A 27,242-nucleotide genomic window follows, 5' to 3' on the forward strand; every position below is an offset into this window, starting at 1 on the left:
CTGGCCTCAAAAAAAAAAAAAAAAGTGTTGAAGCCAGAATTAGATCCTAGGTCCTGTGACTCCCAGGAAGAGGGACATCACAGCAATTTTATGTTTAACAAATACCATAAACACCCACACACCAAAAAACAAACAAACAAAAACAAACCCCAACTGGTTGCTAATAAGGTCCAGCCAGTTCCCCTTAATGCAGTAGTTGTGTTCTTGGAGAGCCTCATGTGGTGGAAGAAAAATCACAGTGTAGTATTCCTTCTTTGACCAGTGCCACACAAATGCCCACAATCTTTTCTTCTAACACAACATCTATGTCCCCTGGCTAATAGATTATGTTATACCAGCTCCTACTGCGGGAAGACAGTTCCCAAATATTTCACTCATGTGCAAAATAACAAATGGTATTTGTTAAGCGCTTACTCTGTGTCAAGTACTAAGTGCTGGGGTAGATACAAGTTAATCAGGTTGGACACACGACCTGCCCCATATGGGGCTCACAGTCTAAGTATTGAATACCCATTTTACAGTTGAGGAGACTGAGGCACAGAGAAGTTAAATGACTTCCCCAAGGTCGCCCAGCAAGCAAGTGGCAGAGGCAGGATTAGAACCCTGGCCCTCTGACTTGGAGGCTTGTGCTCTTCCACTAGGGCACGCTGCTTCCCAGTCCTGTCGTGTTATATCTAAACTATGTAATGGCAACACGTATTGTATTTACACGATGGGGCGACTCTTTCTTACCTAGAGAGGAGGAGAGGGGAAGGGTGAAATTGGCTGCAGTTTGTCAATTCTGTTCTCTTTCTCTACAGACTCTTTAGCAAGACCAAGACGAACAGTGTTTACTCGAGCCATAGAGGGGTGTGATCTACACTGGCAGGACAGTCATTTACAGCGGATAATCAGCAGTGACTTATACATGTCTCCTTCCTACCAGAGGGAAGGAGAGAGCCTCCTGTTTAATTCCCAAGGCCAGCCACTGTGGCTCGGTAAGTAGATCCTTTTCTTCCCCAAACTTTCCTTCGAGAATTCTATCCCTCCTATAAACTCACTTTAAAGGAGGAGCAGATGGCGGTCTCATATAGCTCTGGGACATCGTTCTGTGCTTTTGGAGATGGGAAGGAGGAGGGGATGGGTGTGCTCACGTGCCCCCCTCAACTCATGAGGATGAGGAGTAACTAACGCTCCCTAAAGAACATGGTATGAAGTCAGAATCAGAAGGTTTTATTAATAATAATAATAATAAGAAGAAGAATTGTGGTAAGTATTAAGTACTTTATGTCAAGCACTGTTCTAAGCACTGGGCTAGAATCAAGATAATTATGCCAGGAAGCATCCCTGTTCCACAATGGGCTCACAGTCTAAGTCGGAGGGAGAACAGGTACTGACCCAGAAAGAAGTCATGGAAGCATTACCATCTCCTCTTATATGGCAAATTTGCCAGAGACTAAAGCAGGCAAGAAGATTTAATTCCACCCAGCTCCATGGCCAGAGAACTTAATGGGCGTACGTATTTGATTCTTTCTCAATTTTTGTTGCTCTGCAGCAATAGGATCGGGATCAAGCCGAACCGTTATTTGTCCTAGCGCCTTCCTCCGTGTTTTATTTCCCTATTTTACTTGCCAGCTTCTCCCAGCTGCTGCTCCTTTTCCCTAACACCGTCACAAAATTCCCATTTCAAGTCAAAAAATTTGAGTCTGACCACCTGGCCTCCCAAGCGTGCAGAACGCTACATAGTGTTAAGCTTCTCTTTTCTTCATAAGCATCATCATCATACCAACAATAAAACCTGGACTTTGTATAGCCCCTTCATTTCCCAAAGAGCTGTCCTGTCAGTCTCTTTGAATAGGCATGGTGGGTACCGTGCAAGTTCTCTGTCTTCAAAGATATATCAAAGACCAATGTCACAAAGATGCATGCTCACCTCTAGATTTGGGCTGGGCTTCTTCAGAGCCCTGCTGATGGTTTTTAGCCCGTAAAGTTCCGGAACTTCTAAATCTAGAAACCACAGACAGAAGCTTCAAGGAGCTAGCTGCCTCCAGTCGAAACCCTCTTCCCGAGGGGTAAAAATTGCCAGAAGGGTCCAGCTTGGGTCTGTTGTAGCAGGGTCTATTATAGGAGCCTACTTTGCCCAGTCACACTTATCTGCAGAGTCCACAAAGTACAAATAGGCCCAAGGGTTTTGAGTTGAGGTCAGACTGAGCTTGGACTGTCCCCTGGCACCCTTGCCCGGTCAGGTTAAAAGTTAAGCTATTTTTAGGATCTCAGCAGCTGTAAAGAGGGGGATTTGGAGGAGTAGGGGGGTGCCTGGTAGCCAAGACCGTCCCCCGTTTGAACCTATGGAGGTGTTTTTCAGCCTGACATTCTCAAGAAGAATTTCAGGCCAGTCCTGGGGTGCCAGCCATCTCTAAAGGTCAAACCCAGCATATTAATGAACCCCTACCTGTGTTGAGAGCAGCTTTTGGCTTACGATTCTGGGCTCGAACACTTCCCCTAAGGTGCATATGTACATATCAGAGATTTCACTGAAGCTGTTGGGTGAATTCCAGTGGCCCAATTATACATTTGTGTCTTTGCCTAATTCCTCTAGCTGTCCACCCAGTTCACTTCCCTGGGTCAGATCTGAGGTGTGAGTAACATCTCTGTGGCCAGAAAGTTCCTGACCGGGAACCGGAAACGGAGGGCCAGATGTCGTTCAGTCCTTTTACACCACAGGCAGCTTGATCCTGGTCCATTTCCCCTCAACCCCCACTTAGATTTGGAATGGGATGAGACAAGCCAGGGGCTCCCCCGAAATGGCAGGAAAGGAGACGTGGGGACCTCAGGAATCCATGGCTGTGTCCAATTCAGGACTGTTCTTGAAATGCATTCCGAGCTGGGCCCGGGGGAGCCGCGGACCAGACTGGATCTCCGACCTCCCGAGCAACTGCCCACGTGACTCGTTGAGGCTGGGGGAAGGAGAGGCATAATGAACCCATCTCTCCGGGGTTGCCGGACCGGTCGCTACACCTGGGGTCTGGACAAGTGTGAACAGAGCCTTCCTCCACTCCTCCAATCCCCAGGCGAGAGTTGAGCCGGAACTGAAAGAACCAACAATTATAGATCGGCTCTCTGGTTCCTTCATACTGTGACTACACTGCAGACAGGGAAAGCGTCTGCCTACTCCATTGTATTGTACTCCCCTGGTGCTCAGTACAGGGCTCTGCACATAGTAAGCACTCAGTAAATACCATCGATGATCATTCCCAGTCCCTCTGACCCAACAGCTCCCGACGCTCCTCCACCGGGCTGAGGCACCCCTCTCGCCCACCCCTGACAAAAATGAAATCCCCCTGTGACCAAGTCAGGTGAATTATTTATTATGTCTCTTTCAACTAGCCTCTGCTGAGGACTGGCTAAATATCATCTTGCATAAGGCAATTACGAAACCTCATCCTGATTTTCATTTTTGATCCACTAAATGTTGAAATTCCACCACGCCAAAGACTACATTTGACTTGTCAGCAATCCCGGCGTTTTCAGCCGCTGAACAAATAAATGTCAGAGCCTACTAAGAAGCACTTTCTCTTGAAGCATTTCTGCGGGTACATAAAACCTGAGTTTAAAGACCACCTGCCGTCTTGTGGGAACCTTTGGAAAACATTCTGTTTAGAGACCGTTCTGCTCCCCTAATGGGTGTGTTCTGTATATTTCCCTTTATTTTATTATTAAGGATGTTTGTAGGCAAACATGGTCTTTGTTCTTAATTGCATGTCATGCCATCTGTTCCTGCTTACTTTTTTGTTCAAAGCTATTATCCCCTCCACATTAACAATGACTTCAGGTGAAAAATGTTAAAAAAAAAAAAAAAAAATAGCAGAAGCCAGCAGCGAAAGATGGTGTTTTCAGTGCCTCTACCCCAATGAATGTTTTTTTTTTCAAAAAAGTCCATAAGCGGGACTTCACTGCAAGCCAGATTGCTTCCTAGTAAGCAGTCTAGAGAAGCAGCAGGGTATCATCTCGTGCGGGGCAGCTGTCAGCCACCTCCTGGAGTAGCCTCTGGGCTGCAGTGTCCACTTCCAGAATGGCAGCAGGGGCCTAGACGTCCGCAGCCCTGCCCTGGTTTGGCCGTCCACCTCGGCGACTCGTGCCGCAGGCCCGGGCCTCCCTGCCGCACTCCCAGTTCACGCCACCCCCTGTGCAGCTTCGGGGGGCTCCAGCAGCCCTTCGTGGGGGACAAGAAGGAGCCGGGGTGGCAGAGAGGGGCTCCAGAGCGGCATTTAGAGGCCCGCTCCCGAGGCCGCGGCACTGTTCATTTGCCGGGAAGCGGAAACGGTCTCCTGTTTTCAACCCCCCGACCCACTGTGGTTGAGAAATGGTTCATTCTCCGGAGGAGAAAAACCACCTGGAAGAGGGAGTGGCCTTGGGGAGGAGAAGTTGTCTGGGAATAGTCCCTTCTTACTTAAGAACGGACATGGAGACAAGGGTTGTTATTGGACCTTGGCAGAGCCATGACTTGCCTTTTCTTTGCGGGACCAGGTCGCGGTAATATTGATAGTATTTGTTAAGCGCTTACTATGTGTCAAGCACTATTCTAACGCTGGGGTAGGTACAAGCTAATCAGGTAGGACACAGTCCCTGTCTCACATGGGACTCACAGACTTAATCCCCATTTTACAGGTGAGGGAACTGAGACCCAGAGAAGTGAAGTGACTTTCCCAAGATCACACAGCAGACAGTTCGCAGTGCTGGGATTAGAACCCAGGTCCTTCTGACTCCCAGGCCCGGGCTCTATCCACTAGGCCATGCTGTTTCTCTGTGGTAGAAAAACAGGGGAGGCAAGCCAAAAAGTAAAGTGTATTAATAGTGGGAAGTTTGAGGGAAGGAGAACTGGAAGAAACTAGTTTAAGTGTAGTGGGATGAGTGGGGAAAGTCTTCCATATTCATTCATTCAGTCAGTCGTATTTATTACACTCTTACTATGTGCAGAGCAGTGTTCTAAGCGCTTGGAATAGAACAATACAACAATAAAGAGTGACAATCCCTGCCCAAAACAACCTCACAAACAACTTCTCCCCCTCCCCGGGTTCCTTATGCAACCGTTTGTGGCTTCCCTCTAGACTGTAAGTTCGTTGAGGGCAGGGAATGTGTCTACCAGCTCTTTTGTATCGTACCCTCCGAAGCACACAGTACAGTCCCCTCACACTTTAAGCGCTCAATAAATAATAATAATTGTTATTATTATGATACTTAAGAGCTTACTAGGTGCCAGGCACTGTTCTAAGTTCTGGGACAGATAGAAGTTAATTAGGTTGGACACAGTCCCTGTCCCACATGGGACTCCCACTCTTAATCCCCATTTTACAGATACCGTCGATTAAGTCTGGCGTTTTTTCAGTGTGATTCACCTCAGCTTGATTTCCGCCTTGTCCCTTAGAACACGTCCCTACAGCGTGCGCTCGAGTCGATGCCCTGCGTTCACACGGCTACCCTAAGGAAGCCCTGCGCCTCACCGTCGCCATAATCAATACCCTGAGGTTGCAGCAACAGAGGCAGCTGGAAATCTACAAGCATCAGAAGAAAGGTACGGGATGATACCTGAAACCAAGCTCCCACCAGGCCTCGGTATTGTAAAATCCTCAGTGGAACCAAAGGGCTAGTGTTACCTGTGGAATCGGAGCACCCGGCTGAGGCTGTCAAGTAGCAAGAGCCGGAGCGGGGAGGGGATGGGAGCCCAGGACCAATGGGATTCTCACTCGGGAGTCAAAAGAGGTTCTCAGTCACAGGTGTTAGACGCAGCCCCGGCAACCCTAAACTGATGGACCTTGGGACGTGAATTGGAGTTGCCTCTTCCGGGACTCGATTGGATGCCCAAGTTGGTACGGGCATTAGAAGGCTCACTTAAAGAGTGATTGTCACCTTCAAGCCAGGATAGTCTTATATGCCACGAGAGGGGTATTTTTCTAGACCAGCCCTTTCTCTCTCTCTTTTTCTCTTTTTTTAATTGTATTTGGTAAGCGCTTTCTATGTGCCAGGCATCATATTAAGTGCTAGAGTAGATACAAGCCCATCAGACTGGACACAATCCATAGTCCAGGTGGTGCTCACAGTCTTGATCCCCACTTTACGGATGAGGTAAACAAGACACAGAGAAGGGAAGCGACTTTCCCAGGGTCTTACAGCAGACAGGTGATGGTGCTAGGATTAGAACCCAGGTCCCCTGACTCCCAGGCCCTTGCTGTGTCTGCTAGGCCCTACTGCTTCTCATCTTCAGTCTTTCCCAGTCAAGCGAATTCCCCCCCATGGGGAAAACCCGCTGGAGCTCTGCCGCCGTAAAGAGTTGGATTAAACTGTGGTCTCCTGTTGGTGGTGGGATGGTGGGTGGGATTCCTCGAGCCTGAGGCCAGGTACCTGTAGTGGAAACCCTGGCAAAACCACGTCTTAGGTGCCCGGCCCAGTTGGACGTGGTGCCACCCCCAGCCCCAGAGCAGCCCGACTGCCGGCTTTATTCCACCATTCCAGATGCAGACCGGTTCTTCCCGGCCGGAGCTGCTCCCGGGGCTGCCCGCCTTCCCTGGCTCTTGGCCTACCGTCACCGTGGCGTTCTCTGTTAGGCAGGACCAATGGCGGCCAGTGGCAGAGTTTACATTACTCAGTTCCTCTCCTTAAGAAACTTCCCCAGTTCAAAGGGCAGCCTTCCTCCTCTAGGGTTTAAGTCACCAGAGTAAAGACGGCTACCATTTCTTTGCAAAGAAAGAATGCAAATGGGTGAGTCACCGTGGCCTAATGAGAAGCAGCGGAGCCTAGCGGAAAGAGAACGGGCCTGGGAGTCAGAGGATTTGGGTTCTAATACCTGCTCTGCCAGTTTGTTCATTCATTCAATCGTATTTGAGCACTTACTGTGTGCAGAGCACTGTACTAAGCGCTTGGAATGTACAATTTGGCAATAGATAGAGGCCATCCCTGCCCAGCAACGGGCTCACAATCTAAAAGCACAAGTGAGACATGTGCTACTTAGCGCTGCTGCCCCAGTGACCCGACAGCGAGGGAGGGATTTTAGTTCCCACTTCGGTGCGGATGGGTGAAATAGTGGAAATGATTTTCGCAGGCTTCTAAACCCAGAAAACCGACGAGGATGATGGCCTTTGGCCTACGACTCGAATCCAGACACTTTCACCAGTGTGGGGTTTCTGTTTTTTGGGTTTTTTTTCTCCAGAACTGCTGCAGAGAGAAGCGACTACTATCACTAACCTGGAGGGCTGGGTGGGCCATCCCCTCGATCCTATCGGGTGCCTGTTTCTGACTTTGACGGAAGCCTGCCGATTGGAAGAAGAAAATTGCCTGGAAGCTGCAGGTACGGGAAGGTTTACACGTGCCCGTGGGGAAACCCCCGGGACAGCTACCCTTCGCCTGCTTCTGTCTACTTGTCCCTCTGCCTCGTCCCTCTCACATGGGAGGGGCAGAGCCGGCAGTAGGGCCCAGAGCTTGAAATTGACCCATGACCCCTTATCTCTTTCTTGCCCCTCTGTCCTCCACAGTTCTTTTGCCTTCAATTCTTTTGCCCCCTGCCTCCTCACTCCACCTTGATTTTGGCATTTCCCCCCCACACCCTCATCCTTTCACTCTGGTTCCCTTTTCTTCCCCCCACTTTTGACTCTGCCCCCTCTCTCGTTCTCCCTCATTCTCCCTTTCAGCCCCTCCCTCATTTTTATATCATCCCTCGTGGTGTTTCAGCAACTGTTGCTAATTTGAGCAAGAAGACATCTCCCTTGGAGGATCTGAGAGGGAGGCTAGAACCGCGGTGACAGTTAAACAGCAGGCCGCGTCCACTCAGCTTCGTTTTTCTCCCCCCCAACCGCCCCCCGTCATCCCCTGGGATGTTCATCTGGCACAGGTTCACCAAGAGACTCACCCTTGCTTGAACTCAGAGTCCAAAATCTTTCCTTTTCTTCCATTTTCCCTCTTTAAAACAAGGCATTTGGTCTCACTTCTTTTTACCTGCTCTGGATAACCGTTCGTTACTTACCCTAGATCCAGGCGGAACTCCAGGTCCCCTCACATCCCCTTTGCCGGGCTGCACTTAGCGACGAGTCGGTGGTGAAATGGAGGTTGCGTTCGAAGATATGGCCCTGCTCCGGTCCCCGCACTTCACGCCTCATTTCCCCCACCCATGAATGCCATTGGCCTGACAAGTCCCGGGCCACCTTTTGCTTTGCAGATGCTAATGACTGCAAGCCTCCACTGTATCAGCACGTGCCCGTGGCTGCCGGCTGCCAGGACAGCGGGGAGTCGTACCTGTCCCTGGCGTTGGAAGTGGCCCTGATGGGGATGGGGCAGCAGAGGGTGATGCCGGAGGGGCTGTACGCTCAGGATAAAGTGTGCCGCAATGAGGAGCAGATCATCGCCCGGCTCCAGGAGCTGGAACTGGACCTGGTGCTGGTCCAGACGCTGCGGAAACAGTGCATCTTATTGCTAGAAGGTGAGGGGCTGGCGGGACGACGGGGCTGGGGGACTGATCGGGGCTCTTAAGTGGTGGCAGGAGCGCGATCGAGAGGCACCCCAATTCCCGGCTCCGCTGCGAGGGACCGGAGGCTGGCCTTCCGTTCCGGGCTTCTCCCCGGGGTCCATTAGAAAAGCAGCCTAGCCTAGTGGGAGTCAGAGGGACCAGGGTTCTAATCCCGGCTCCGCCACTTGTCTGCTGGGGGACTGTGGGCAAATCACTTCATTTCTCTGTGTCTCAGTGACCTCGTCTGTAAAATGGGGATTAAGACTGTGAGCCCCACGTGGGACAGGGACGGAGCCCCTCCTCATTAGCTTGTATCTCTCCCAGTGCTTAGTTTGGTGACTGGCACAGAGCAAGCACTTAATGTATACCATTAAAAAAAAAAAACTACCTAAGAGCTGAAATGTAGTGAAAAAGAGCAAGAGCTCTTTGCTAGCCCCAGAACCCCTCATAGCTGGGGGCTCCTAAAGTGTGAAGTGGCAGGATCCTTCGGGTTGCTCTCATTTTTGTTCCCTGTGTCAGTACAATTACTGTCTGCGAGACTCCTTCCTACCCAGCTCGTTAGAGCCAGGGTAACAGCACTCTAGAAATCAGAAAGTGGCCGAGGGACCCTCGATGAATTGTTTGTGGGGGGTGCTGTCGATCCCCGTGATGGAATAGGGTCTCTGGGAGGGCCAGGTGGCCTTTCATCCCTCTACAAGAATCTAGCCCTGAAGAAAGGAAGCTTGGAGCAAGGAGCTTCCGGTCTCCGGCTTCGAGCTGGTGTCTCAAAGTCAAGAAGGAACCTTCAGCTCCCTTATCCTAGCTCTGTCCAGTTGCTCGAGGGAACGTCCGAAGGGTTTTCTCCTCCCTCACCGGGAAATGGTGCCAGCTGCAGGAGTCGGGGGCTTCAGACTAGTCCCGGTGTCTACCGCGTCTCGAAACGCTAAAGGAATTGACCCGCTCCCATGGGTGGGATTCACGGAGGGGCTGTGGTTAAAGAAGGAGGCGGATGATTCCTGAGGGGTCTGCCTTTCTTAAAACAGAGATCTGCTTCTGGGGTTTGGATAATTGGACTTCAGGAGTGAGATTGCAGTTAAGGGTGGGAGGGTGGGGCCTCGAGGCCAGGGTGGACAGTGACGACGTTTGGTGTTCCTGTTTCCTGTGTAGGAGGCCCCTTTAGCGGCCTGGGAGAGGTGATCCACCGGGAGAGCGTGCCGATGCACACCTTTGCAAAATACCTGTTCTCCGCTCTGCTGCCGCACGACACAGACCTGGCATATAAATTGGCCTTGCGGGCCATGAGGTCGGTAGCCGTTCTCTCCGTCTTGGTTCAGTTCGGGTTTGCTCTTGAGAGCGAGGCCCTCGGATCGGTTCTCTCTCCCTTTTTCACCTCTTTTCCGTCTGCCTTGGGCGGGCACTCACCTCCCGCCCCCAGCCACAAAAAGAGGCCCACCGAGCGTGCTCTCTTGGTTTATTTTTCGCTGTCGGTTTCCGCTCCTGACTGCACTTTTGCCGGTCGGTGCAGAGTCCAAAATACTTTCACCGGCAGACCAGAGGTTGTTCCCGAGCGGGACTGGTGGGGTAAAAGTTACATCGGTCACGTGGCCCATCCTGTCAGAAGCCAGCGTTCTGGAAGAGCTAAATCAGTGAAGCCACCCGGGAAAACAGTTTGCCCTCTAAGTCCTTCCCCCGACCCAGAGCCGAGCCAGAACCCCCCAGGTGGGCAGGGCGTCTGGTTCCTGGAGTTAAACGGCTTCTTAGCGGTAAATGCGGAGGGGGCGAGTTGAAAGATTGGCTCTCGAATGACTAAGGGAGGACTCTAGAAGGGGGAGCTGGGATCATCCTGTTTCAGGGCCATAAAACTTGAAAATTAACACTAGGCCAGGTAAGCCAAAACCTCCCAGCCGCTTCGAGAGGGTCGCGTTGCTGCTTCTGATCATGTTTAAGAAGAACCAGATGATTGAATCGAAAGGCCTATTTAGCTTCGACATGAAAGGACCACAAAGGGGTTTTAAGCTTGTTTTTTTCCTTACAAGTTTATAAATCACTTCACAGCTCTGTAACTCCCTTTCAAGTAAATTTGAAATTGGGCCTCGTCCATGTGTGTTCAGCATATATCCCCAGGACTCTTCACACACATGGAATGCAGTTTCCTGGAATGGGGGATTAGACACTGGAGAGCGATTACTTAACCCCTTCCTGCCCCGCGCGGGGCTAAAGGGTGACCCGGCTGCAGGGAGCGGGATTCCTCGTGGGGTGGGCTGGCCTCTGATGCCCTTCTCCTGGACTTCCTAGGTTGCCCGTCTTGGAGACCACGAGCCCCCCGGGTGACGTCTCCCACCCCCACCACATGGTGTCGGTGGTCCCCAGCAGGTATCCCCGGTGGTTTACTCTGGGGCATCTGGAGTCCCAGCAGTGCGAACTGGCATCCACCATGCTGACAGCGGCCAAAGGTGAGTGGATGACTGAAGCCCTCTGCCGGTTTGCCCCAAGCACTTTCTCCCCAGTGTGTCGAGGCCAGGGGAGGCTTCGCTGACTTTCCACAGTGACTTGGAGTGGAAGGGGGCCGGGGGAATCAATCAGTCAATCGATCATATTTATTGAGCGCCCGCTGTGTGCAGGGTGCCTGTATTAAGCGCTTGGGAGAGGACAACACAATATAACAGACACATTCCCTGCCCACAGTGAGCTTACAGTCCAGAGGGGGATCGCTGTGTTGCGCAGTCTGGAGTGGACGTGCAGTCTCTAGGACTGTCCTGGCAGGGGGCCTGGGGGGGTTAGGGTTAGGGCAGGAGCCGGGGGTGATGGAGACACTCAGGAGGTGGCTGGTGGCCCAGGAGACCCTGAAAGAACTCCCGAGTAATTGAGCAAAGCTGCTTTCAGTGAATTGGGGAGCGGTGGTGTTACCTAGCAAAGCATCCTGTGCCACCCAGCCCAGGCCTTGGCCCACCCAAACCCAACACTAGGGCTCTGGCTCCCTGATCCGTCCCAGTACTCAGCTGGGATTCAACACACAGATGCAGCACCTCAGCCAGACCACCCCCTTTAGCCCACTGAGCCTTTCCGGGTCCTAAACATCAGGATAGAAGCTGCCAGGAGGCCGGCTCTGTGGGCCGGGGGCATGTGGGTTTGGGTTTTTGCTGCTTTTTATTGGCTCTGACACCTCCCCCTCACAAACAACCCAAGCCCGTGCAAGACTGCACATCTTCCCTGTTGGGCAGGGGTCCTGAATGGCATAACAGTTGGAAGGACACTCCACATTAACGTTATGTCAGGATTCCCCCTTAGGGAACCATAGAGAGAGCCCGGGGAGAGGGAAGCCTTCTACCCCACGGTTGGTGATTTTCTTCCCCTTGGCGAGAAGTCGCCGAGGGTCTCTTTGAGGAAGAGGAGAGGGAACGTTACTGGTCAGTGCTGGCATTTCAACAACCTAGAGATTGTGGAGACCAAGATGCCAGTGTGTAGCTGAGTATTTTGATCAATTAGTCAATAAATAGTTTTTCAATTTCTACTATTTTCACTATCCACAAACCAGTTTGTCTACCTCCCCCTGTAGTGTGTGGGCGGGGAACGCACCCACCAACTCTGTTGCCTTGTACTCTCCCAAGCGCTGAGCATAGTGTTCTGCACACAGCAAGCACTCAATAAATTCCATCGATTGATCGACTGAAGCCAACAGTCAGGAGTTTCCGCACCATGTGGAGAGGAATGGGTAGCCGATGAAAGTTTGAGGAGTGCAGAGATGTGCAGAGTGACTTGATCCCGACTTGTGAAAAACAGGAATTTGAGATGTGTTTCCTTCCCCAGCCTCAAATAGTATTTGCCGAGTTCCTGCCGAGTACCCTGCACTGCGTTAGGACCCATCTTGAAACACGCAGCTCAAGCAGAGAGGGGCGTTTAAAGACAGAGATCAGTCGATAACGTCTTTGAGGGTTTGCAGAACCGAGGGAGGGAAGTGAAAGGTGGAGCAGCCTGACCCTTGTTTTGTTCCTCTGGGTGTAGGCGACATGCTGAGATTACGCACCGTCTTGGAAGCGATTCAGAAGAACATTCATTCCTCCTCCCTGATCTTTAAACTAGCCCAGGACGCGTTCAAGATCGCCACTCCGGCAGACAGCAACTCAGACACAACCCTGCTGAACGTAGCCCTGGAGCTGGGCCTGCAGGTACGCAAGCCGGCCCTGCTTCTCCTCGGGCACAGGGTTCTTATCCCGACTCCACCACTCGTCTGATGGGTGGCCTCGGGCAAGTCACTCCACTTCTCTGTGCCTCAGTTACCTCGTGTAAAATGGGGATTAAGACTGTTAGCCCCATGCGGGACAGGGGTTATGTCCAACCCGATTTGCTTGTATCCACGCCATCGTTTGGTACGGTGCCCGGCACATAGTAAGTGCTTAATATATATTACAGTTACGAGCATTACTATTATTAGGCGGAACCTAGGCCCCGGCCTGGAAAGGAAGGGGCTTTATTCTCCTCGGGTTAGGCCTTTGGACCCGTCGCCGCTGAACCCAGAGGTAAAAATCCCAATTTGGGAAAGCTCAGTTTTAACTGGCCCAGAAAAGATCAAGCCAGGCTAACGAACTGCCCCCAAATACTGCACCTTGAAGAAACTCATCCAGTCCCTTCCTCACAGTTATTTTTTTTAGTAATAGTAGAAGATGAAGAATTCTCCAAAAGTCATCTGTTCCAGCGGTGTTGAACGTTCTTTTCTTCTTATAAAAAGTGGTTGGGCCCGTCTTGCGCTCATTACCGGGGGGCGGACAAGGGGAGAAGTCCTGAAGGATGAGGAAGTTGCAAATCTTGGGGGAGCCGGTACTGGGAAGACCAAACCAGGCCAGAGTCCATGTCCTGCAGCGTCATTTCATCAGCGTTTCCCCCGTGCCCCCGTCAGCCCTCCGAGATGTTCTCAAGAAAAGTTCCCCATTTCCTTTGGCCCCCTCAGCCTTCCTCACCAACCCTGGTTCCGTCAATCCTGCCAGCCCCGTTCATCCCATCATCCCAGCAGGCACTTCCACAGTCCGACATCCACGTGAACCCCCACCCACGCAATCGGAGGCCTGCCCTCACGCACACGCGGTCTGACTTACACTCCCACGCACACCCACATCCATCCCATGCGCATATACACCACTCTTCTACTCCGGCCCACCCCCCCATATCGCGCCTGAGGAGAATGGAGGGGGAAAAATGATACGATTGACTAGGAACTTCAGTTTAGATAACTGTGGTTAGAGCCCTCAGCTAACCAGAGGCATAGGTCAGTTGGGGACCCTCCCTCTCTCTGCTCTCCTCACTCCCTCCTCCTCCCTCCTCTCCCCCTTCCATAACCCGGAGGGCTTCAGGGGCCCACACCCTTGTCGTCTCTTGTAGGTCATGCGGATGACTTTGTCCACCCTCAACTGGAGACGGAGAGAGATGGTGAGATGGCTGGTCACCTGTGCCACGGAAGTGGGTGAGTTGCCTTCCGCTCTAGGGGCGGGCCGCAGTCGGTCTCCAGCCTGACGGACTCCGCTCCTCTGGATCCTTTCAGGAGGAGCCCTGCTGGTCCTTCCTTGGGTTTGCTCTTTTCTGGCGGGGCAGGGAAATGGCCACCACCGCCTGGCCTTCAGTAGTGGATGATCGGCTCCCGAACGTACGGTTGGTCAGGTAGCGGTAGCTTCCCCGCCATTGTCTCTCTGGAGAAAATGGCAACCCCCGATAGCGATGCAGTCATGATGGTCCGCTCGTCTTCAACTGCGTATCGAGGGCAGCTGGTGCTTCTTTGGAGCACCTTCGATTGTTGGGGAGACCCCAGTCCATCAAACCCCACTCTGGGAAAGCCCATGGGAGAGATCCCAGCCTCTCTCCCTCTCCTCTCGCCTCCCGTGCCTCGTGTGTTCTCTCCTCTCCTCCATCTGCAAGTTTCCCGGAGCCAAAAGGAGCAATACCTCCGTGGCCCGGAGAGTCCGGCTGGCCTTCCTCCCGAGGCGATGGGAGCAGGGACCCCGGACATGGCTCGATGCCGGCGGGGCGCACCTGGTGGGACTCCTTCAACACCAGCGCTACACCGTTTCTCATCTCATCCCGGGGGTCGCCATAAAGGCCCTTTGCTCGATGCCCTCGTTGCAGGTCTGCTGACCTCCCCAGGCACCGAGGGGCACCGTAGGGTTGCAGGGGGTCCCCCTGAGCCCCGGCCTCCCACGTTTCCCTGGAAGTGAGCACCGCAGTCCCAAGGAGGATGCTGCCCTCTCCCAGAGTTCTGCCTCGGTGGTGGGCCCCGGCCCGGCTAGGCGAGAACACGCACCAGAACTCCGGTCAGTCCACCGGTGGTGTTGACTCAGCACCTGCCGAGTTGGCCTCCAGGAGAGTCCAGCCGGAGAAAAACACGGTCCCTTCTGTTTGAGGCGCTTACTCTCTGGCGGGAGGCAGGCAGCAAGAGTGTTTTCCCAAATAGTGGGAGCAGGAGGGCGGCCTCTTCGCCGTGGGTCAGACCCCCCCCACCGCCCCGGAGGCTGACGTTTATAGGAATGCCCTCTCTTGGACTAGGCCATTCTGATGAGCCCATTCACCGGTCTCAACGTCACACGGGCAGCAGGAGCAAACAGCGAGCTGCCCGCGGTGACCCTTGAGCATCATTCAGGAGCAGACCTCAGGTCTCAGCTCAGCGCTCTGCCTGTCAGGCCCTGCTTCTGGCCAGGCTCGGCCCTTGGCAAATCGGAAACCTGAGCGGGCAGCCTGCTCGCCCACAGATTGGGGGTGGAAGGGCCGGCGAGGCTCCCCTCAGGGTTCTGCTTCCTTGATGAATGGGGCAAGGCCCCTCCGGGCCTGACCGTCCCATTGCTGCCCGTAACACGTCTTCAAAATCCTGAGACAGCGAGCCAACCGATCCTCCCCTTAAGCTTCGAGCGTACTCTTCAAAAAGGCAGAATCTGCGTAAAACGAATGCAGGTTCCCCCAGAAGAGGGGGAATCGCCAAAATTAAAAAAAAAACAATGCATGCATGAGTCAGCGTTGAAAGAAAAGAAAGTGGCCTAGTGGATAGGACACGGACCTGGGTTCTAATCCCCGCTCCGCCATCTGTCTGCCGTATGACCTTAGGCAGGTCCACATCACCGCTCTGTTCCCTCATCTGTAAAATTGGGATTAAGACCGTAAGCCCCTCGTGGGACATGGACTGTGTCCAACCTGATTAGCTTGTGTCTACCTCAGCACTTAGTACAGAGTATGATGCTCAATAAGCACTTAACAAACACCATTAAGAAAACAAAAAAAAAAAAATCAAAGCGTGGGTCGCTGTTCAGATTCAGCTTTTCCGCTAAAGCCGTCGCTCTATTTGAATCCGCGGCCGGACGACCTGCCGGCCGGCTGGGCTCCCCCCGGCTCGGCCCGGTTCTCCGGCTCCTCTCTTGCTACCGGCAGGGTGATTCTGGGACCGATTTCCTGCCGCCCCCATTTCGCCAGGGACCTTAGCTGGTTCCCGCTCTGGCCTAGTCTAGGAGAGGGAGCAGGCCAGGCACCCGATCCCGTGGTCCGTTTTGTCGGACCACGGCAAAAAAATAAAACCCCAGCGAACCCAAACCCCGCCTTGGGGTTTTTAGGGCATCTCCTCCCTTGCCAGGTGTTGGTTTCCGGCGGGCCGGCAGCCCCGCGCCCCCCGTTCTGGGGAACAGGAGCTTGGGCCCGGGGGGACGGCCCCTCGAGGTCCTCCCGAGCCCCCCCACCGCTCAGCCGAGTCGTAAGCTTTTCCTTTCGCAGGTGTGCGAGCCCTAGTCAGTATCCTGCAGAGCTGGTACACGCTGTTCACCCCCACCGAGGCCACCAGCATCGTCGCCGCCACGGTCATGTCCCACAACACCATCCTGCGGCTGAGCCTGGACTACCCCCAGCGCGAGGAGCTGGCCAGCTGCGCCCGCACCCTCGCCCTGCAGTGCGCCATGAAGGACCCCCAGAACTGCGCCCTGTCGGCCCTGACCCTGTGCGAGAAGGACCACATCGCCTTCGAGACGGCCTACCAGATCGTCATCGACGCGGCCTCCACCGGCATGACCTACTCGCAGCTCTTCACCATAGCCCGCTACATGGAGCACCGCGGCTACCCGCTGCGGGCGTTCAAGCTGGCCTCCCTGGCCATGACCCACCTGAACCTGGCCTACAACCAGGACACCCACCCGGCCATCAACGACGTCCTGTGGGCCTGCGCCCTCAGCCACTCGCTGGGCAAGAACGAGCTGGCCGCCATCATCCCCCTGGTAGTGAAGAGCGTGCACTGCGCCACGGTGCTCTCGGACATCCTGCGCCGCTGCACCATGACGGCCCCGGGCCTGGCGGGCATCCCCGGCCGCCGGAACTCCGGGAAGCTCATGTCCACGGACAAGGCCCCCCTCCGCCAGCTGCTGGACGCCACCATCAGCGCCTACATCAACACCACCCACTCGCGGCTCACCCACATCAGCCCCCGGCACTACGGCGAGTTCATCGAGTTCCTCAGCAAGGCCCGGGAGACCTTCCTGCTCGCCCAGGACGGCCACATGCAGTTCGCCCAGTTCATAGACAATCTCAAGCAGATCTACAAAGGCAAGAAGAAACTCATGATGCTGGTGAGGGAGCGGTTCGGCTGAGACCCCCGCGCCTCTCTCGCTCGCTCTCGCTCTCTCTCTCCCCCCCACGACCTCCCCCACACCCCCGCCACTCCCGGGCTCTGCCGGGCGGCACCAGAAATGGAAGGAAAAACAAAAACGAAGAAGAAAACGAAACAAAAAAAACAACCTAACCCCGTCGGGCGAAGCAACGACTTCTGTGCAGTCGAGTCGGATCTAACCGTTCCCCATCCCGAGAGGATTCAAGAGAGCCTCTGGCCCCAGAAACCAAACGGCAGCCTGGAAATAGGAATTCCCTCCACCTCCTCCCGCTCACGAGCGTCTAGTCGAAACCAAAAGTTCCCGCGGAGACCCCAGCGTGACCTTCCCCCGGAGGAGACGTGCGACCGACCAGCGGGGGCCCCGGGGGCTGGGGCTCGGAGGCCGAGAGGAAGGAAGGAGCCGGAACCCCACAACACTAAACCTCACACGCCTCCGAGCCGGCTCCCGGGCCGCGGCCTCGCGTCCACGTGCGTCCAGACGAGACCTGTGAATTTTTCTTTTCTCCATTTGTGAAGGTACTTAAAACACACACAGAACTGTTCTCAGGGATTGCTTACTTAAAAGTAACAAAAGCATTTATGATACTGTATATACTATAGTATATGTGTCAATTATTAAATTGTAAAGTTATAATTATTTATAATTCTGTCTTTTATTTGAGGGATACTTGAAATTGCTGTGGGCTGGGAATTTGGGGAGGGGGAGGGGGTTTGGTTTTTGGTCTGTCTGGTTTTCTTTTGTTTGTTTTTGGTTTTTCTTTTTCTGTTTTTTTTTTCTGTTGTATTTTTTTTGTTCTTTAAAAAAAAAAAAAGAGGAGGAGACTCGTGAACATTTCTCAGGTTTCCCCAGCAGAATGAGTGCCGTTGCACGCCGGGAGGGCAGGAAGGGCAGTTTGGGGGTTGGAAAATGGCAAATCGGAAGGAGCCCAGAGTCTATGCAGAACCACGGAGATGTCGCCGCCCAGGTCGGCCGCCCGGAGGCGGGATGGATGGCTTCCTGGACGGACCGGCTAGATCGGCGCTCGTCCTCCAAAGCCGAAGGGATGGACCCGGATGGGAGCTCGTTGGACACTGACTGGACATTGGTCTCAGGACTCACTCCGAGGAGAGGGGGACCCCCGTCCCTCCTCCCGTCACTTCGGCCGGCATCCGCGCGGCGGCTCGGACAAACGGATCCGTAGAGAGACGGCCCCCCAGCGGGCACGCTCCCCTTTCCCCCACCTCCCCCCCCACCGCCCCTCTCTCCCCTCTGCTTCCGACCCATCCCTCTATGCAGCTCCTCCTCCTTCCCCCACCCCCTTCCTTCCCTCCCCACACGCCCCCTCTGCCTCCCCTGCTCTCTGCCGTCCTCCCTGCCCCCACGTACCTTCTCTCTCTGCCCCCGAGTCTGGACCGGGACAGTTCCGCCCTTCGGCTCGGTCGTCCCCTAGACCTTCACGGTCTCCCCTCCCCCCTCCTGGATCCTCTCTTGCCCCCGCCCCCTCTCCCTTCCCCCCTGCCCCAACACCACTGCCCCTTGCTAAATGTTCCCTCCGCCTCCGCTGCCCAAGGACGGGAGCAGGGGGCCGAGGGGACGGGCCGTGCTGGGTCCCGTCGGCCCCGGGCCCGGTTTCCGGCCGCCGCCCGGGCCGCGCCGACGGTTCGGGAGGAGAAAGCGGGCGGCCGACCGAGGCTCCGTCCGTCCCGCCGCGGCCTTCCACGGCGCTCGGCTTCCGGCCGCTTCCCAGTGACTGTTTCGGATCTGAACTCGCCGTCCCGATCGACAAGGGAAGGGAATGTGGGTGGGTGGGAGGAAAGTCATTTTTATTCCAAGTGTCTTTGTGTTACCCTGTTCCAGTGTGTCTTAGTTTTAAAGAAGGAGGGGTTGGGGGGCGGGGGGAGGGCGGGGAGGGCAGGGGCCAGTGGGGAAGGTGACTTGTAGCTAGAGAATGTGGACTAATGATCTACTGTCTGATTTTATTTTATTTTATTTTTTACGAGCTATTGGTGTCGCCTTTCTGCGCTACAAACCAACCAACCAATTGTACTCAGTATTTGTTGCCACAGAAGTATCGTTCGACAAGTTTGTTTTTGTGCGACTCTTGACCTAATGTTTAATAATAAAACAGAAGTTACTACTATTTATGTATCGCTACTACCATTTTATATCGATTGTGTTGAAACTCCAGTGCTTTTTTATGAATAAATCGTGGATCACAGAAAGCAAAAATTAAAAAAGGGGAAAAAAAAAGAAGAGTGTGTCTTCTCTCAGGAGACGGGGACACCGGAAGAGACCCTGCCCGGAAAGGCGAGGGAGATCTTCTCCGAGCTCCCTCCCGAGGCGGGGCCGAAGACCTCCCAGAAGTTGTGGCGGAGGATGTGCCGCGGGGGACTTTGGGGTCTCTGCCACCCGGGTGTCGCGGAGGACGGAGGAGGAAGGGCTGGATCCTGGCAGTGGGCAGAAGCCTGCCAGCGACCCCCGAGAGAGAGAGAGAGAGAGAGAGAGAGAGAGACGAAAGGAGAGCGCTAGGATCCGGAGCCGGAAGGGGCGAGAAAGCAGAGCCGACTCTCCGGCTGCTTCGGGGAGGACGATGAAGGGGGGCGGAAAGCTGTGCGTCTCCCCCAGAACCTTACTATGGAAGAATAAAAAACTAAAAACGGGAGCCGGTCGGGTCCGTGGCCCGCGGGGACCCTGTGAGAGTCTGGAGGGTCCTGAAACCGCCGATGTCCCCTCCTCTGGACCCCCGGAGGCCTCGGGCCGACGGGGTGGGGGGTGGGGGTAGAATGGGGGTCGATGGCCTTAAAAATAAATCACATATTAGCGTTTGTGGATTATTCTCTTTTCTCCACAATCCCAGAGCGTTGCCGCCGCCGTTACCGCCGCTGCCGTACTCGCCACTGGGAGATGGAGCCAGAGGCGGCTTATCCGGAGGCCGCCTGGAGGGGGAGGTGAGTTGGGATCGAATGCCCCATCCGTGCTCGGGGGTGGAGGCCGGGGAGGACGAGGAGCTCGGCCCGGTTCCCCCGGTCATCCGGCTGAACGTTGGTCGGACCACGTCAGCCGGCTCGCGCCGGGCCAGATGAGACCCTGCGAGTTGGCTCTGGCGAGAACCTGCCACCGCATTCTAGGAAAACCGGCTGTAGGTGACGGAGTGAGAGGATCGACCCAGATGATGATGATGATTGTGGTAACCGGGAAGCATTTACTAGGTGTCAAGCACTGTAGTAAATGCTGGGGGTAGGTACAAGATCATCAGGTCCCACATGGGGCTACACTTTAAGCAGGAGGGAGACCAGGTATCTGATATCCATTTTGCAGGTGGGGGGGACCTGAGGTCCAGTGGGGTGAAGTGACTCGCTCTAAGTCACAGAGCAGAAAGGTGGCGGAGCGGAAATAGAACTCAGGTCTCCCTGGCCTATCCACCGGGGCCGCCGAGGTGGGCCGAGTTCGGGCCTCGAAGGGCCACCTGGCCGTCGGCCGGGCCTGAGCCTGCCCCGGAGCCTCGACGCGGGCCGACGGTAGCCGCTGGGGCCGGGGGTGACCGTCTGAGCCTGTGGGCGGGGGGTTGGGGGTGCCGCGAAAGATGTCTCCTGCGGGTCCAGGCCCCCCGCCCGGCGGCAGCAGCGCCCGGTCCCCAGGTGGCCGAGCGGGGAGGGCGGCGGCGGCCCGTGGGGCCCCCCGCCCCACCGTCCTCCGTTTTTGCAGGGTCTCCGACCCCACGGCTGGCTCGTGGGCCCGGCTCTTTGAAGTGATCCGCCAGTTCCACACTCCCTTTGATCTGGGGCCAGCCACGTTCCCTCCTCCAGATGTTCCCTCCGTGGCCCACGCCCGGCCTCCCGCGTTTGATCCTCCCTTCGCCCCTCCGGACGCTCCGTGACTCCGGTCCCTCGCCCACGTGCCGCGCCGACTCTGGGGCCGCCGGGCCCTGTCCCGGCCTACGCCGTCTGGACTGTCCCTCCGGCTGGAGGGGCCGGGAGCCGGCCTCGCCCCAGTGAGGAACGCGCTTCTCTCCCTGCGGGGCCTTAGGTGCCCAGTCGCTTCTTAGGTCCGTCAGAGGTAGCTGATCCCACCCTGCCCCCTCCTGGTCTCGGCACTTGGCCAGCCTCTGTTGGCCGGCCTCCTTCCCCTCCGTTCCTCAGTGACTAAGAAATAAAGGACCGGACGAGTATCCGCACGATGTTTCTGGGGTCTCTCCGGAACAGGGATCGGCTCCGAGCCCGGGCGACCTCCGCCCTCGCAGCCCCCAGACCAAGGCCCCTTCCTCCTCCTCCGCCTTGACCCGCTCTCCCCCTCTACCAAAGCAAGGAGGTGGCTGGAGCGGGCAGCCCGGGGAGAGGGGAAAGGGAGCGGCCCCAGCCGGCGTGGTTCAGCCTTTCCGCCTCTTGTGGGCCTTGGTGGGAATCTGGGTGTGCCACCTTGAACTCAGCTCCCCGAGGGAAGAGAGCCTAGCACCGTGCTCGGGGGAGGGTGACGGCGGCGGCCGCTCTGTGGCCACGACGAACCCAGGTGCCCCTTCGCGGCTCCCTCCTCGCCGGCGGGGAGAGTAGGGCAAGGGGCCCGGTTGGCCCGCGGCCTCTTCAGCCTAATCTGTCCTCGCTGCTGCTGAGAGAGGCCCCCCTCTCCCACCCCGAGGCCGTAACTCAGACACCTCAGTCTCAAGGACGCCGTCTTTTATTCTGTCGGGACCCAGACGGAGAGCCGTGGCTCGTCCACGCGCATCCACCCGGCACGCCGACCCACCCGGGGTCGGCTCCGAGGTGAGGCCAGGCCCCGGGAGGCCGCGGGAAGTAAGGGCCCCATCCAGTCCAGCGCCCCTAGCCAGCCAGCCCGGGGCCAAGGCCGCCCGGGCCCCGGCGGGCCTTATCCGTCGGGCCCCCGCCCGGAGCGGGGGAGGCGAGGAGGGGGGTCTCACTTGTTCTGGCGGAGGCGGCGGGATTGGTGGTGCACGGCCTCCACGAAGGCCCCGACGTGGGCCGGGTCCATGTCCGGGTAGAGCCCGTGGCCCAGGTTGGCGATGTGGCGTTGGGGCCCGAACGCCGCCAGCATCTGGCTCACCATCTGCCCAATCTCCTCCTGTGAGGGCGGCGAGGGCAGCGGGGGTTGGGCGGGGGAACAACCCTCCCCGCGGGGCCCGGCCACCGTAGCGAACGGGGGCAAAGGGGCAGACGAAAGCCCCCGGGAGAGGGAGGATGCAGAGCGCCGGGGTCGAGCGCGCGTCCTCCCGGGGACCGGGTCGGGGTGAGCCCAGGTGAGAAGGAACAGGTGGGTGGCGTCCCCCCCCCCCCGCCCCATCCCCGTACCTTGGAGGCGTATAGGGCACAGGGATCCAGGTTCCCCTGCAGGGTCACGGCCTTCCCCACACGTTCCCTGTAACGCAACGGGGCCGATGCTGAGCCAGGGCCCGTGCCCAGGGGGTGCCCCCTCCCCCCCACAGCCCACCCGTCCCCCTTCCCAGGAGGCTCACCGCGCCAGCGAAGGGGCCATCGTCCAGTCGAGCCCAACCACCTCGTAGCCCGCCTGGGCCAGCTCCTCCAGGGCAAAATGTCCGTCCTTGGCAAAGATGATCTGCAGAGGAGAGGGGATAATGATAATCGTGGTATTTGTTAAGCGCTTTCTATGTATCAGTCACTCTGCCAAGCAGTGGGGTAGACACAAGGTCATCGGGTTTTTACACAGTCCACACAGGGCTCACGGTCTCAATCCCCATTTTACAGACGAGGTCACTGAGGCCCAGAGAAGTGAAGTGACTTGCCCAAGGTCACAGAGGAGGCAAGCGGCAGAGCCGGAATTAGAACCCGGGTCCTTCTGACTCCCAGGAGCCGGGTCTATCCACTAGGCCGCTCTGCATCTCTCTTCCCCGGCACTTAAAAGAGCGCTTGGCCCACGGTAAGCGTTTAACGAAGAGTATTATTTCTGGCGCACGACCCACGAGGGGACTATCGGTATGGGGCTTGTCGGGCGTAGTGAGTGCTTACCGGGTGCAGAGCACTGTACTAAACGCTAGGGTAGGCAGACGTTAATGAGGTCAGGCACGGGCCCTGTCCCACTTGGGGTTCACCGCCTAAGCAGGAGCGGCTGTCCCTAACTCTGGGCCAGGCCCGAGTGCTCTGGAGGGGAAGAGGGGCGCGGGGGGGACCCCTCCCACCGAGGGGGGAGAGCGGGCCCCCTCCGCACCCCACCCCCCGACCCCCCATCCCCGCCCCGCCCCCCACGACCCCCCACCGAAGGCACCTCATTCCCAGCTGCTCCTCTGCTTCCATCTAGGGGTCGGCGGAGGCAGTTTCAGCTCCCGGATGGAAACCGCCCCCCACCCCCAAATCACCCCCCCCCCGGTGTCCCCCCTCTCCCGCCCCCTCACCATGGGTACAGGTGCCAGGCCTGCCTCCTGCAGCCCCGCTCTGACCCGCTTGGCGATGCCGCGGATGTAGGGCAGGGCGAAGGACGAGAAGAGGGCAGGCCCCAGGTGGCCGGCGTGAGACTCAAAGAGCTGCAAGGCCTGGGGGGGCGGGAGGGCAGCCAAGGGGAGGGGCGTGGGGGGGGGGGGTCCCCCGTGCCCCTCCTCTCTGGACCCCGCAATGAGCCTGGGCTGCCGTACGCCCCACCCTCCGCCCCCGGGAGCACCCCCTCACCGCCCCGGCCGGACTTCCCACCCCCCGCGCGGTCGTACCTGGGCCCCGGCGGCCACCTGGCCCACGAGGTAGGGCACCAGGACGTCGGTCAGCTGCCGCAGCAGGCGATGACTGGCCTGGGGCCTCTGGTACAGCCAGCGCTTGGCCTGGGCCATGGTGTTGGACCCGCCGCCCTCCACCATGTAGGTCATCAGCGTCCACTGCGGGGGGCCGGGGGGAGCGCAGAGAGAGGGGAGGTTGCCAGTGGGCCCGCCCGCCCCGGGGGAGGCCCGCCGCGTCTCCCCCCGACCCGCTCACCGGGGCTCCGGCGAAGCCGATGAGGGGCACGCGCCCGGCCAGCCGGTGGCGGGTCAGGGTGATGGCCCGGAACACGTAGCCCAGCTCCGCGGCCACGTCCACTTTGCTCCGCAGCCGCTCCAGGTCCTCCTCCTCCCGCAGCGGGGAGGGGAAAGTCGGCCCTTTACCCGGCACCATGGTCACCTCCATGCCCAGCGCCTGCGGAGGGGAGCCCGAGGTGGTTTGCCGAGCCCAGGAGAGCAGGGACAGGGAGGGAGGAAGAGAGACAGAGAGCCGGCAGCCCTGGTCCCCACCTACCTGGGGCACCACGAGAATGTCGGAGAAGATGATGGCGGCATCCAGGGGGAAGCGTCTCAGCGGCTGTGGGGACGCAGAGAGGGCCGCTCGGGTCAGAGCCCGTGGACTCCCCCGGCTTGGGGCCGGGCCCGGGCCCCAAGGCCTCCGCTAGCCTTTGGGGTTGGGGGCCGGGGGGAACGGGACCACCCCAACGGCACTTAACGCAGCACGACGGTGGACTCACTGTCTTAACCCCCCCCCGTACAGATGAGGCAACGGAGGCACGGAGAATTTAAGCGGCTTGCCCGAGCCCACGGGCCGGGATTAGAACCCGGGTCTTCTTAACTGCCGGGCCCGCGGTCCGTCCACCAGACCGCGCTGCTTCTCCAGGGTGGAGGCCGGGCAACCTGGGTGGGAGGCCGCCGCACGGCCACCCCCGCTCCTCCCCCAGCTCCCCGCTCACCTGCAGGGTCAGCTCGCAGCAGGCCTCGGGGGAGCGGCACGTGCTGAAGAAATCGCGGGCCGCCCGGGTCTCCCGGAACTCTGGCGGGGAGGGAGAGGAGACGGGGAGCTGGCGTCAGCCCAGGCCTGCGTCTCCCACCCACCCTTCCTTTACCCCCCTCCCCACCCTCGGCAAGCCGAGTTGCGCCGGCGGAGACGGCTCCGGGCTCTGCCCTCTTACCTGGCAGGTAGCGCCCGGCCTGCCGCATGCACCAGACGGGCGTGTAGTCCGTGGTCTCCCCCCAGGCTGCCCGGAGGAACGTGTCATTCTGCAGCTCGGGGAAGTCCTTGGGGCTGGGGGGAATCAGCGGGTCGGGGGGCCGGTGCCTTTCCATCAACCCGCTCCTACTCTGCCCTCCCACCCTTGGGAGGAGGAGGACGAGGACAGGGAAAGGGGGCGAAGACCCAGCCTCTGGGGGAGGGGAAGAAGGGGCACGGGTCAGTCTCACACCCTTATCGGTCCCTGCCAGACCCTGGGCGGACCCCGAGGGTAACCGCCCGCCTCTCCTCTTGGCCCCTATCGGCCTCAGCGCAGGCAATTGGGGGACGGGGTGGGGGCGGCCTGACATTTTGCTTTCCCCAAACCCCGGACCCTGGTGGCCGGGCTAAGGTACCATCCTCATTGTCGATGCTATTTATCGAGCGCTTCCTATGTGCGGAGCGCTGTACGAAGCGCTTGGGTGTGTACAACAGAGATGGTGGACATACTCCCCGCCCACAGCAGCTAACAGTCTGGAGTAATAGAAATAGAGAGCTCTCCCCACCGCCCCCGCCCACCCTCTGGCTGAGATCTAATGGGGTGGGGGAGCGGTATTTGTTAAGCACTTTCTCTGTGCCAAGCACTGTAATAATAATTACTGTATTTGTTAAGCACTATGTGCCCAGCACCGTAATGATTATAATTACTGTATTTGTTAAGCGCTTACGATGTGCCAAGCACCGTTCTAAGCGCTGCGGTAGATATATAAGCTGTCCCACGTGGGGCTCTCAGTCTTCATCCCCATTTGACAGATGAGGTGACTGAGGCACGGAGAAGTGAAGTGGCTCGTCACACAGCTGACAAGCGGCGGAGCTGGGATTAGAACCCACGACCTCTGACTCCCCAGCCCGGGCTCTTCCCACTAAGCCACGCTGTACTAAGCGCTGGGGTGGATCCAAGCAAATCGGTGCGGGGGCCCAGTCCCTGTCCCCTAAGGGGCTCACTGTGTCCATCCCCATTTTCCGGGTTTGGTAGCTGAGGCCCAGAGGAGTGAAGTGGCTCGCCCACGGTCACCCCGCAGGCAGGGGGGAGCGTCGGCATTAGAACCCAGGACCTTGGCTTTCCAGCGTGGCTCAGTGGCAAGAGCCCGGGCTTGGGAGTCAGAGGCCGTGAGTTCTAATCATTCAATCATTCAATAGTATTTATTGAGCGCTTACTATGTGCAGAGCACTGTACTAAGCGCTTGGAATGGACAAATCGGTAACAGAGACAGTCCCTGCCCTTTGACGGGCTTACGGTCTAATCGGGGGAGACGGACAGACAAGAACAATAGCAATAAATAGAACAGTAAACAATAAATAGCAACAATAGCAATTTCATTGGTTCAGTGGAAGAGAGCCCGGCCTTCAGAGTCAGAGGGCATGAGTTCGACTCCCGGCTCTGCCACTTGTCAGCTGTGTGACTGTGGGCAAGTCACTTCACTTCTCTGTGCCTCAGTGACCTCATCTGTAAAATGGGGATTAACTGTGAGCTTCACGCGGGACAACCTGATGACCCTGTATCTCCCCCGGCGCTTAGAATAGTGCTTCCACATAGTAAGCGCTTAATACCAACATTATTATTAATCCCGCCTCCGCCCGTTGCCTGCCGTGTGGCCTTGGGCAAACCAATGGGCCTCAGTCACCCCAGCTATACAATGGGGATGAAGAGCGTGAGCCCCACGTGGGATGACCTGACCGCCTGGGAGCTCCCCCCAGCGCTTAGAACAGTGCTCGGCATGTAAGCAGCGCTTAGAGCAGTGCTTTGCACAGAGAGAGGGCCAAACAAACACCATCGTCCTCCCGCTGATGCCTCCGGGGGCTTCGCACTTACAGCGGCCCGTCCTCCACCATGGCTCCTGCCCAGCTGTCCGGGGTCCCTCCGTGCGAGCAGTGGCGCCCCCTTCTGGCTCCGCCCCCGTCTCCGCCTCCGCGCCTGCGCACTCCCCGCCCCCGAGGCGGCCGTCACGTGACCTCCCACCCTGCCCCGGAGACTGAGGCCGTGCGCATGCGCAGCCCCGGCCGGGGAGGCCGCCGTAAAGCCCGGTGTGGAGGACAGCGGGAAATCCGGTCTAGGGGCCACCGTAAAGCCTGATGTAGCGGCGCAGCCGCAGCTCCTCCGCCCCGTTTCGGGGCTCGGGCGCCTTCATTCATTCATTCGATCGTATTTCTTGAGCGCCTACTCTGTGCAGAGCACTGTACTAAGCGCTTGGAATGGACAATTCGGCAACAGAGACCATCCCTGCCCAT

The 27,242-nt window shown here is 57.3% G+C and overlaps 2 protein-coding genes across 3 annotated transcripts in view; one reads left to right on the forward strand and one right to left on the reverse strand.

The window, feature by feature from the left end:
* Positions 1 to 17,713, forward strand: part of ZSWIM5 (zinc finger SWIM-type containing 5) — a 133,133-nt gene extending 115,420 nt beyond the window's left edge. Inside the window, exons 7-15 of the mRNA XM_029083341.2 lie at positions 801 to 977; positions 5,405 to 5,551; positions 7,184 to 7,321; positions 8,186 to 8,446; positions 9,620 to 9,755; positions 10,748 to 10,905; positions 12,455 to 12,618; positions 13,826 to 13,907; positions 16,190 to 17,713. Coding sequence (XP_028939174.1) covers positions 801 to 977; positions 5,405 to 5,551; positions 7,184 to 7,321; positions 8,186 to 8,446; positions 9,620 to 9,755; positions 10,748 to 10,905; positions 12,455 to 12,618; positions 13,826 to 13,907; positions 16,190 to 17,052 — 2,126 coding nt within the window. The 3' untranslated portion in view covers positions 17,053 to 17,713. The remainder of the gene's footprint in view (positions 1 to 800; positions 978 to 5,404; positions 5,552 to 7,183; positions 7,322 to 8,185; positions 8,447 to 9,619; positions 9,756 to 10,747; positions 10,906 to 12,454; positions 12,619 to 13,825; positions 13,908 to 16,189) is intronic.
* A 3,992-nt stretch (positions 17,714 to 21,705) lies between these two features.
* On the reverse strand, positions 21,706 to 26,921 carry UROD (uroporphyrinogen decarboxylase). Of its 2 annotated transcripts, XM_029083006.2 has the most exons (10): positions 26,827 to 26,921; positions 24,937 to 25,049; positions 24,718 to 24,797; positions 24,276 to 24,338; positions 23,979 to 24,176; positions 23,720 to 23,881; positions 23,411 to 23,548; positions 22,517 to 22,617; positions 22,353 to 22,419; positions 21,706 to 22,125 (listed from the first exon to the last, which is right to left on the reverse strand). In XM_029083006.2, the coding sequence occupies exons 1-10, from the start codon at positions 26,844 to 26,846 to the stop codon at positions 21,961 to 21,963; spliced, it is 1,107 nt and encodes a 368-aa protein (XP_028938839.1). In that variant the 5' UTR covers positions 26,847 to 26,921; the 3' UTR covers positions 21,706 to 21,960. The 2 variants fall into 2 exon arrangements, with proteins under 2 accessions (XP_028938839.1, XP_028938840.1); XM_029083007.2 differs by lacking the exon at positions 23,411 to 23,548.
* Positions 26,922 to 27,242: the final 321 nt, after the last annotated feature.

This window comes from Ornithorhynchus anatinus, chromosome 18 (genome assembly GCF_004115215.2).
Source record: "Ornithorhynchus anatinus isolate Pmale09 chromosome 18, mOrnAna1.pri.v4, whole genome shotgun sequence".
In the NCBI taxonomy this organism is placed as follows: domain Eukaryota; kingdom Metazoa; phylum Chordata; class Mammalia; order Monotremata; family Ornithorhynchidae; genus Ornithorhynchus; species Ornithorhynchus anatinus.